At 49.9% G+C, this 12,008-nt stretch overlaps 1 protein-coding gene across 5 annotated transcripts in view; it reads right to left on the reverse strand.

The window, feature by feature from the left end:
• Positions 1 to 12,008, reverse strand: part of CRAMP1 (cramped chromatin regulator 1) — an 87,478-nt gene that overhangs the window by 70,110 nt on the left and 5,360 nt on the right. For all 5 annotated transcript variants that reach the window (XM_078777600.1, XM_068117791.2, XM_068117792.2 and 2 more), the window contains exons 2-3: positions 9,751 to 10,004; positions 6,786 to 7,006 (exon numbers count right to left, since the gene is read on the reverse strand). In XM_078777600.1, the coding sequence (XP_078633726.1) occupies positions 6,786 to 7,006; positions 9,751 to 10,003 (474 nt within the window). In that variant the 5' untranslated portion in view covers position 10,004. The remainder of the gene's footprint in view (positions 1 to 6,785; positions 7,007 to 9,750; positions 10,005 to 12,008) is intronic.

The following is a 12,008-nucleotide window of genomic DNA, read 5'->3' on the forward strand; positions in this document are numbered from 1 at the left end:
GTCGCGCTATGGCGGATCAAGACGGCTGGGTTCCGGTAGAGGAGAGTGAGGCAGGGTCGATCCAGGACCAAATTGAGGGACATGAGGAGAGCGAAGCAGTGAGGGCGGCAGGTTCGCAAAATGGCGTCCTCGCGCACGAGGTTGCGGGCGCGCAAAATGGCGCCTCGCACATGGCTACGGTGGCCGCACCCGCTGCACAAGTGGGAGGGATGGCCCAAATGCAGGCCCTCATGGAGCAATTTATGGTACAAATGCAGGCGTCCCTCAACCTGCAGAAGGACGATATGAGGGCTAATAGTGAGCAAATGAGGGCTGATAGTGAGCGATTGGGTGAGCGATTGGAGGGCCAAATGGGGGTAATGAGGGACGAAGCGAGGGGTACCGGTGAGGGATTAGACAAGAAATTTGAGGGATTAGACAAGAAATTTGAGGGATTAGACAAGAAATTTGAGGGATTAGACAAGAAATTTGAGGGATTAGACAAGAAATTTGAGGGGTTAGACAATGGGATAGAAGGGGTGAAGCATGGGTTAACGGGGGTAGAAAACAGAATGGCCGCTCAAGAGAATCAAATGGAAGGGATGAAAAAGGGGTTAGAGGGGTTAGAAACTAGTATGGAAGGCAAATTGAGGGACATGAGGGACCAAGCGGAAAGGGAAGTTAAACAAATGGGGCAGCAGATACAGGGGGTCAGAATGGGGGTAGAAACTAAATTGGATGCTCACAGGGAGGAAATGGAGCAGATGAGGGTGGCATCTGGGCAGGAGATGCAGGTGATGGGAGAAGAGATCAGAAGAGGTGTGAGTGAGGAGGTCGGAGGAGTGCGCGAGAAGGTGAGGCACTGTAAGGAGCGCATGGAGAAGGAGGTGAGAAAGGGGACTGTAAAATTGCAAGGTGGTATAGAGGAGTTGACGCTGGGAGTAGAACAACTGACAGTGGGACAAAAGGAGTTGGGGGACCAGGTAAAGAAGAACACAGCGGTAATAGAGGGTTTAAAATCGACACAGAAGGAGATGAAAAAGGACGTAGGGGTAATTAAAAAAGAGTGTCAGACGGTACATGAGGACCTGACGAGGAAAATGAACAAGGTGGTAGAGGTGATGGAGGTTAAAGAGCGGGAGGTGCGGGAGCACATAGAAAAAAATAAGGTGGAGTTAGAGGAAGAACTTAAGGGGGCGCACGAGGAGATGAAGGAGGTGAAGCAGAAATTAGAAGAAGTGGAAGAAGGGGTGAGCGAAATTAAGAAGCGACGGAGAGAGGATAAGAAAGAGATAAAGGAGGAAGTAAAAGAATTGGTCCAAAGTCTGTGTTCGGATCGTGATGATGTGCTCATTAACCGGATGAGGGATTCGCAGGTGATGGAGGAGAAGCGAAGAGAAAGAGGACCCGGTGTAAGTGGTGACCAATATGGTCGTGCGTATGATGCGCCAGGTGATTTAATAAGCTTGGGGGTCGAGATAGACCCGGATGTTCGTGAGAGGCCAAGAGTGAGGTGTATGGCTGGTCCGGAGGGTATGGAACGAGGGTGCGAGCGAGAGGGTCCGGTGATGGGAGAGGTGCGAGGTGTGAGTGAGCAAGGTTGTGGTGGTATGGAATGGGTAGCGGGTTGCGGAAGTGTGACCCATGCATCGACACCAACAGGGGTAGTTTTTAGAGGGACAGGGGAGGCACGAGAGCCCCTTGGGGGTAATGTACTGTGGGGGCCCGGCCGGTTCGGCCCCGCGCTGACCCCGCAAGGGGCGACGCACGGGGTCCGGCAGGCAGGCAACGACTCGCATATGAGGTGGTCCCACAAGGTCCCACTCGCGCCGTATGACGGTGGGTAAGGGTGGCATCCCTGCCACCCTTCCCATGATTGGGGGGCAGATGCGCTATAGATTAGGGGGTGTATGGCAGTGGAAACTAGCCCGGGTGGGTTAGGATATTGTGTGTAGGGATCTAGCGAAGATGACATTAGGTAACGTTAAGGTTAGTTAGTGACAAGGATACCTGTAGTGGGGACGCAGGTAGTTTAGTGTGGATGATAATGACGAGGGAGCGCAATACTTTAAAGGGACGACTGGGAAGCGCAAGTTTCAGAGGGGAGTAGTTAGATGAGATGATGCTGTGTGAGAACTGGACAGGTGTGTGGCGCAGTGTATGAGTAGTGAGTGTTGTGGATCAGCGCGAATGCACTTGGGGGAGAGAAGGGTGCAGGCGGCACCAAGTATGAGAGCACAGGTGTGCAAGGACAGGTGTGTGGAATACATGGAGTAAGTGGTACGGAGTGGTGTGCATGGTGCGAAGGTGTGGATGGGGGAAGAGTGGACCCCTTTCACGAGTACCCGGGGCGGGTAGTGTATGTGTTAGGTAGAGGGTATAGGTAAATTGTGGTTGGATATTGGCATTTGTGGTGCGGTTGCAGAATGGTATTGTGGATGGGTGCATTAGTGTTGTGGAAATGGCTGGGCGTGTAGCCTGTTAGTGTGTGTAGTTGGTTTGGGCACTCCACCACTGTGAGGATGTCGGCCAGGTGAGGCCGCAGGTGGGCTCTGGGAGCCGTTAGTGTCAGTGGGTGCCTGAGGATCCCGGGTGTGGATCGGGCAGCCCGTGCCAGAGAGGGCACTGAGGGGGTGAGAGTGCGAGAGGGCCTTCCCCAGTTAGTTAGGTTAGGGTGAGGAGCAGGTAAGCTCGGGTGGCAACTACAGTGGTGGAGGTGTGCAGGTGGGTAGACCTGCTGGGAGAGCTACACGTCACAGCCCAGAAATTGTGCGAGGGCACCGGGAGATGAATCGGGGGAGTGAGACCCCAAATTGAGAAGCACCACAGTTTGGTCAATGGGAATTGGTTTTTAGAACCCATAGTGTAAGTTGGCCAATGGATTGGCAGGGAAAGACCCCGGGTAATGTAAAGTTGTTAAAGTCATTTAGGAAATAGTTAGGATTGATGAACCTGTCGCACCATACGCAGCCACTTACCTGTGGTGATGATGACTCCACACCTGTGTTCCTTTGTTTGTGTTGCAGGAAAGGAGAATTGCTGTGTGGATTTGTGAGACGCATCACGACGTGGATGAGACATTGGGGTGATTCCATCTCTCCCTCCTTAGGAGGGACTGATGATGAATTGGTGATGGCAAATTTTGATGTTGAGTTGGAGATGGCAAATTTTGATGTTGAGTTGGAAATGGAAAATTTGATTGGTTAGGAGGGAGAGAAGACGAATTTGGTTTATGGGAGGAACGGGGAAGACAGTAGGGACGTTTGTTGATGTGTAAAGTAGATGTTTATGGGTAGTGTTGTGTTTTGTGGATACAGTAAGGGGTAAGGGAGGGGCAATGTAGGTTACCTGGTGGGGGGGGGGGGCGTACGGTAGGAACGTACCTGTCTCACCTGGTTCCCATGTGCCCCTAGTGTGCATTACCTAATATTGCGTGCACTTTTGCGCCCTTACCACCTTACTCACTTGTTTTCTTTTGTCTCCCACCTCCGAGGCTCTGGCTTTGGGGCAGAGAGAGAGGAGAGAGAGGTGCTGGCTCCGCAGTTGTGGGCCTGTACTTTCGCTGCTTGCTGCCTGGATCGATACACCATATGGACCGCAATTTTGGTGGCCGCCCACAATGGACCGCAGTTCTTTTGCGGGCAAGCACCACCCGTTGATGGACCTCTGGGTCAACGTGGCACCTATGCCATACAGGTGAACCACTTATAGTTGGCCCCCCTGACGGCCACAATTTAGAAATGGACGCGGTTGGCGCCTTTCTTTATTTCTAAAGAAGCCAGAAGGCCAAGTGCACTCCATGAAGGCAAGACCAGCGGCAGAACATCGGCCGGCTGCGAAACCACCGGTGACCATGGACACTTGATTGTGCTTTTGTTTTTACTGAACACTTTATTGGTGCACCGGATGGTGCTGACTGTGTGTATGGGGTGCTCTGCACATTATTAAAGGCCGTAGGGCCACAGGGCACTCGTGGGTTGGTGTATCGATGCTGGCATGCGTACTCTCTCTCTATGCATAACATCTGCATGTGTTCCTCAAAGAACAGGTCCTGGATCGTAGTGTAAATATCAGTGTAGTGTTGTATAAATGATGCTCCCTACCGGCTGTATGCTTAGTTTGAGGATGCTTTCCGCGATTCGGTTATCCTGTGGGTGTGTTTCTGGTAGGAGAAGGGTGCAACGTCGCAGGGGGACATATTTACTCATTTGTGAACATCTGTAAAACTGTCGCACTCAGGGTTGAGTTCATAGTAGAGGGAACTACATCTGAGTGCCACACTAACGTAGGTAAGAATTTATCGGGTCGGGACGCCCCGAGGTAGAGAAGGGTGCAATGTTGCGGATATGGGATTTACATCCATCCATATCCGCTTGTAAATATTCCCCTATTTCCTCAATACTTCCCAACTATCCCCAATCCCCCATTCCCTAGTCCCATTTTCTGTAAACAACACTCTGTAGACCCGACCTCCCCCTATTTCCCCCATTAAATGTTGCATCCAGGTCCACCGCATCTCACGTAGACAACTATAGGACATCTTGCTAGTTATTCTTAGTCTATGTCAGTTAAGGACTCGTTTCCATTAATTCTGACTCTTCGTTGCACCAGAATGTGATTGTATGGCACCGTTAGGAAGTTTAGGACCTCCCAATACCTCCCCGCAGCTCTTCCTCACGGTTCAACAACAACAACAACAACAACGGCGGCGGCGCGGGGAGTGCGCGTCCTCACTCCGGCTTGGTTGGTAGGGGGTGTTGGGAGCAACACCAGGCCTTTCCAACGAGCCGCCATTGAACATGTGCTCGACGGGGTTACCACGTAGGGGCTCGCTGTCAGCTCCTCGTCAAGGGCGGAGCCCGGTAACCCCCGCACCCAATGGGAGCGGCGGACCGGTCCCATCTGGGGTGGAGCCAAGCAGCCGAGGGCGTGTCACTCCCCGTTGAGCATGCGCAGGAAGAGGGAGGTGACGTCAGATGCGCGCTGAGCTGAAGGAGAAAGGACGCACCCTCCGAGCGCCGAGAGACCTCCCAAAGACTGAGCTGTATCCTGTCCCTGAGCCAAGGTGCACCTTGTGCTATCAACCGACCTGTCCTTCCCTGCCATCAATCCCTGTGTAAGTCAGTCTTGATCCGTTTGTCTGTGGTCTGTCAGGGATAAGATAAGACTGTAACTAAGTGCCCATCTTTTCTGTGTCTTTACCTCATTACCTTGTAATCTACCCCTTTTCTCCACCACCAATTATATCCTCCTCCGGAGGTCTTGAGAACTGTACCCCTTGTGTCGTTTCATCTATCCCAGTCGTTGTGTCCTTTCCAATCATTGATTTAGCATAGCGCGACTTGGTCAACGTCGGGTGGAATCGGGTGAGTTGGGGAAGAATCGGGGGGAATTGTTAGGTCGCGGCAATACCACCGCTCGGTAAATAACATCTAATCCGCGATCCGTAACAATACTCTATGCTTGCATTTTGGAAAATAAAAAGTGGAAAACAAATAATAATAAAACGTGCAAAATTTGTGAGATGGTCCAAATGGTCTCAAGTTACTCTTGGTATCAGATCAGCATTGGAAAGAAAATAAAATTAATCGGAGAGAAATTGTAACAAAGTGGCAGAAATCTAGGAGGAGCAGGTGAATCACCTGAGAGGGATCAGGATTTGGAGGTGTGTGTGTGACAGGGAGGGGCATGTGTGGCAGGAAGGGGAGCGTGTGGGAGGGCGTGTGCTGCATGGCAGGGCGGGTGCGGGATGGCGGGGCGTAGTGCGGGATGGCGGGGCGTGTGCGGGATGGCGGGGCGTGTGCGGGATGGCGGGGCGTGTGCGGGATGGCGGGGCGTGTGCGGGATGGCGGGGCGTGTGCGGGATGGCGGGGCGTGTGCGGGATGGCGGGGCGTGTGCGGGATGGCGGGGCGTGTGCGGGATGGCGGGGCGCGTGCGGGATGGCGGGGCGCGTGCGGGATGGCGGGGCGCGTGCGGGATGCAATACGCCCACTCAAGGCAGGACACAACTAGACCATGACATCAACCTCCCACCCGTTTCCTTCAAGATCGGATGATATCATCGGGTAGTTATGCTGCGGACGGACGCGCGCGCGCACGCACGCACACGCGCACACACACACACCGAATATAATGGTCACTTGATAATTCGTGAACCAACTAGAACGGCACTCAGTAGAACGCATACCTCCACCAGGCAGAACAGTTTACGTTTTGTATCCTACTGATAGGCTGGATCTGGATTCCGACCTGAACCAAAATCGAATCGGCTTGTTCTAGTCATCAAACCAACTCGTACACCAAGTTTAGTCATAACTCCTCCATAACAGTTTGAGATATCATGCTCTATACCGCTTTTAGGCCAATCTCTCAATGGTGAAGAATCGCTTCGAAATTAAATAATTCTCGTTTCCGAATCCATATTCAGATCTTCAGCAAAATGGAATCAATTCTTCCTCGTCACATACACAACCTGTCCACCAAGTTTCGTCCAAATCCATCCACAACGTTTTGAGATATCCTGATATACAGTACATCGTTTTTGGCCCAATCTCCCAATGGTGAAGAATCACTTAAAAAATTATAGTAGCCGAATCCGAATTCGGATCTTCACCAAAATCTAATCATTTCGTCCTTGTCACATACGCTACATCTCTGCCAAATTTCGTCTGAATCCGTCTACAACTTGAGATATGTTGTTCACAAACAGACAGAGGTGAAAACATAACCTCCATCCAACTTTGGTGGTGGGGGCAATAAATAAAATGGACAGGTGAACCAAATGAATGGCAACAAAACAACAAACCTCATTTAGTCCTTCAAAAAATGAATTCTTGTCCTCGGTGCTCCACGACTCCCACTGTCTGCGGACTTTCTTCTGAGGCCCCTCTGCCTTCTCTACCTCTGTTGAGTCGCTTGCAAGCGTACCCACCGAGCCTTGTTCCTTCCGCGCTGCGCCGGCATTGGTGTTGGTTCCGCAGCCAGCCGTCACCACGGCTGCATCGACGCTGCCGGCGACCGCCTCCGCTGCAACAGCAAGCGACAATAGGTCCGAATTGGTTCATTGCACGCAGTTTATGGATTGGCATTTCTGGTTGCAATCCCCACCACCGTACCCACAGTGACTGCGCAAATGAATCGTAAGGTGAAGAATACGGTTTTTAAAACAGATAATAATAAAAATTTAAAAACCTCTTGGGTTAAATTGCACAGCACCTGGCTTCGCTTCACATTTTTCTGCTGCACGTATTACTTTCAATCAAGAGAAAATAAAAATCGTCCCTGCCATACAGGCAAAACACAAGTCTCAGAAGTGTATGCAAGTCTCCTTTAAAAAAATAAAATATAGCCTCATTCTGCCACAAGATTAAAATCCTCTCCATCACGTTGCTGATGACTCCACTCTCTGCCACTCCATACCTCATCCCTCAGATCGGCAATCTGCAGCCTCCTCACTGTCTGCAGACCTGGACAAAATCACAGACTGGTCAAACAAGTGGAACATGTCTTTCAATCCTGACAAATCTCACACTCTGACAATGTCTCTCCGAAAGGACCGACTGGACAACCCTCCCATCCACTTTCTGAATAATCCTCTCCAAGAAGTTCTGTCACTCAAGCTTTTGGGTCTCACTATCTGCCATGATCTTTCCTGGGAAAACCACATTTCCAAGCTGGCCTCCAAAGCCAGTCGCCGACTGGGCATCCTCCGTCGTGCAAAGTCCTTCCTTGGCACACCTGAGCTCCTCGCCACATACAAGGCTTTCATCCGCAGCTCAATAGAATACTGCTTTCCCCTATGGGCTGGTGCTCTTGCCTCACACCTAGCTCTTGATTCACGCTGTTGAAACCAAAGCTTTCAGGATCATTGGATTCTCACGTGATGAAGCCAACTCCAAGAGCCTTTCACTCACTCACTGCAGTCAGGTTGGTGGTCTTTCTGTCTTCTACCGACTCCTCTCCGGCCTTGCTCCCCCAGCTCTCTCTGGGCTCTGTCCCCCAAATATTCCTACAGGTCGCACAAGATCTGCCAGCAACCCTCTTATGGTGGAACTGCCAAAATAAAGACTCTATTCACCTTCACTCTTTCATTCCTCTTTTCTGCTCGCCTCTGGAACAAACTCCCTCACTCTCTTCAATCCCACTCCTCCCTCCAGGTCTTTAAAACAGCTGTTCACCACCATCTCTTATCTTCCCCCATCAAAAACCTTGATCCTTTCTACCCCCGTTAATTCACCCCAGATCCACTTTTTTGAAATACCGACTTCTTTCCTGGAAGTAAAAGCAGTGTCCATGTGTTTTTTTTACCTCTCCCACCTCCCCCCAAGTCCTCTCCCTCCCACAGATCTCCCGATGTGCCTGCTCTCCATCTTGTTCTCCCCCTCCCTTTATCATGTTTTATGCATGATGTGTCAGTTTGTGATCAATGTTAGCTCTTACACGAGCCTCGATCTTGTATACAGAAAAAAAAAAAAGAAAAGATAACATGAATGCTTCACCAGAATAATCGCTTGTCATAAAACAAGTACAAAAAGTTTTAATTAAAACAAAAGCCGCGTCGATGTTACACAATGCCTAGATGCAGCTGTGCCTATAACGTCGATGTTATAGGCACAGGACATTCCTATTGATTCGATTACTTGATGTTATTTTTGTGCAAAGTGAAAATATATCTCGGCAATTTCCCGTGTGTGGCGACGAATTTTTTATATATCTCGGCATTTTCCCGTCTGTTATTTCAGGCGGTGTATGACACCATGTCGCGATTTTAAAAATATATATCTCGGCAATTTCCCGTGTGTGGCGACACGTGAATGAAGCTATGCTCCTCTCTCCACATTATTGTGACGACGTATAAATTAAATATTTCATCGTGACGATCGTCATCAAATGGACGAATTTTTAATATATCTCGGGAATTCCCGTGTTATTTCGGGCGGTGTATGACTGACCATGCCGCGATTTTAAAAAAATATATCTCAATGGACTTGAAGTTACAGGCCTTTGAGAATTCATTTCGTTCTATAAAGGGCAACTTTCATCGGATTTTCTTCCCGTTTTTTTTCAACCGAGTCTAAAACTATGTTAGCGACTGAAAAATGAAATGATATATCGAATTTGATTTGAAATAAAACTGTGTGAGAGAGGAAGACACCACGGGCCTACAAAACAGGCCTCAAAGCTATGCGAGTTAATAAAATGGTGGATATTTGTTTATATGAAGGCTCTCCCAGAATGGGTGGAGCTATGGTTCCCAGAATGGGTGGAGCTTTGAGGTTTTGTCTTCTCTGCAAGAACAAGAAGAACAACAACAACAACAGCAGAGGGCACTCTATGAGCAGCGTCTGCGACGCGGCTAAAAACAAATAAACAAACAAATAAACATCCCTATTCTACAAAGCAGATAACAGGACAATAGCACCGAAATCCCCCCCTCGCCTTTAAAAATTGATGAATAAGTAAACAAATCCTCCATTCTGCCAAAGTGGATAACATGTTTGTATCGCCAGAAGCCCCTCCCACCTCCCGCACAAAAATAAAGATTGTCGCCTTTACGACTGTGGTGGCAACTCAACCGCCAAACACAACCAAGATCAACGCACACCTTTGTTCCCTTTCACGACCCTTCACATTTCGAGAACATATGACAATAATAAAAGTTATAATAAGTGATAATAGCTTGAGGAGGTGAAATTTTTAATGCGACAAGGCTTGCTTTGCTGAAGTTACCGTGCTGGATGTGTACAACCAGATCCTATCGGGATTCGTACCTCTGCCTTTCCCCAAAGTTGAAGACGAATCGCTACGAGCCCTCTTGACCGGTGGCCGAACACTCGAGCGTAGGAGACGTTGAGCGTCGACTGGCAACGGTCCAGCTCGGTTCGGAGAAGAGGCCGGGAGCAAAGGCTCCGGCCGAAGAGCTGCCGCAAACGTTTCTCCGTTGCTATTGCAAGAATCCGTTGGGACTTTTTTTGAGGATTTCTTCGGTGTTCCGTCGATGCCATCTTCTGCTTGCACCGTCATTCTGCTCAGGAGAGAACGTCAAATTACCATTCTACTCGTGCTACAAACTCAACCTGCTAGTAACCTTCGCACGAGGGCTAACGGGGGGGGGGGGCGTGGGGGGGGGGGGGAAGGAGGGAGGCAACTCGCTCTGGACATCTCTCTCCCCCGTTATCAGGAGACAACAGAACTGTGTGCTAAGTGCATTAAGGTAAGAGAGGAAACTTGTTCAACCACAATGTTTGGGTTAAAACCAGGTTGATAACGTTAAACCCTGAGAGATAGGTTTAAGCCCAGGTTAACAGGGTCAAATGAGGGTTAAACCCAAGTAAACAAGGTCAATCTGGTTTATTAAGTTTAAACCTAGCACAGTTGCTTGAAACCAAAGTTTAACCTCGGATTACTCGGGTTGAACTCAGGACATTGGGGTTGAACCCGGGTCGTCAGAGTTGAACCCGGGTCGTCAGAGTTGAACCCGGGTCGTCAGAGTTGAACCCGGGTCGTCAGGGTTGAACCCGGGTCGTCAGGGTTGAACCCGGGTCATCAGAGTTGAACACGGGTCGTCAGAGTTGAACACGGGTCGTCAGAGTTGAACACGGGTCGTCAGAGTTGAACCCGGGTCGTCAGAGTTGAACCCGGGTCGTCAGAGTTGAACCCGGGTCGTCAGGGTTGAACCCGGGTCGTCAGGGTTGAACCCGGGTCGTCAGAGTTGAACACGGGTCGTCAGAGTTGAACACGGGTCGTCAGAGTTGAACACGGGTCGTCAGAGTTGAACACGGGTCGTCAGAGTTGAACACGGGTCGTCAGAGTTGAACACGGGTCGTCAGAGTTGAACACGGGTCGTCAGAGTTGAACACGGGTCGTCAGAGTTGAACACGGGTCGTCAGAGTTGAACACGGGTCGTCAGAGTTGAACACGGGTCGTCAGAGTTGAACACGGGTCGTCAGAGTTGAACACGGGTCGTCAGAGTTGAACACGGGTCGTCAGAGTTGAACACGGGTCGTCAGAGTTGAACACGGGTCATCAGAGTTGAACACGGGTCATCAGAGTTGAACACGGGTCATCAGAGTTGAACACGGGTCATCAGAGTTGAACACGGGTCATCAGAGTTGAACACGGGTCATCAGAGTTGAACACGGGTCATCAGAGTTGAACACGGGTCATCAGAGTTGAACACGGGTCATCAGAGTTGAACACGGGTCATCAGAGTTGAACACGGGTCATCAGAGTTGAACACGGGTCATCAGAGTTGAACACGGGTCATCAGAGTTGAACACAGGTCATCAGAGTTGAACACGGGTTATCAGTTTTTTTTTTTGTTTTTTTTTTTTGTTTGTATACTGAATCGAGGCTCGTGAAAGAGCTAACATTTATTTCACAAACAAATCAACCAGACAAACAAAATATACAAAAATAGGGAGCGGAAGACAAGATGGGGAGAGAAGGGGAAGCACACAACCACAACATTTGAGAGCAGGGAGAAGTGTGGGAGGGAGAGGGCTTGGGGGCAGGAGGCGTGGGAAGGGGGGGGGGGTGGGAGAAGTATAAAACACAAGGGGACCGAAATTAGCGGGGGTAGAAAAGATCAAGGTTTTGGATGGGGGAGGATAAGAGATTTTTTTTTGTATACTGAATCGAGGCTCGTGAAAGAGCTAACATTTATTTCACAAACAAATCAACCAGACAAACAAAATATACAAAAAGAGGGAGCGGAAGACAAGATGGGGAGAGAACGGGAAGCACACAACCACAACATTTGAGAGCAGGGAGAAGTGCGGGAGGGAGAGGGCTTGGGGGCAGGAGGCGTGGGAAGGGGGGGGGGGGTGGGGGGGGAAAGAGTTGAATTTGAAAGAGTTGAATGAAAGAGTTGAACACGGGCTGACTGAGTTGAACCCGCATTTTCAGAGTTAAACCTGAGCTGACAGGGTTGAACCCGGGCTATAGGAGTTGAACACCTTGGTTATCAGATTTAAACCAGAATTGAACCCAGGATTACTATGGTAGAACCTGTGATGGCAGCGTTTAA

Source organism: Myxine glutinosa, chromosome 5 (genome assembly GCF_964187855.1).
Source record: "Myxine glutinosa chromosome 5, kmMyxGlut1.1, whole genome shotgun sequence".
NCBI lineage: Eukaryota > Metazoa > Chordata > Myxini > Myxiniformes > Myxinidae > Myxine > Myxine glutinosa.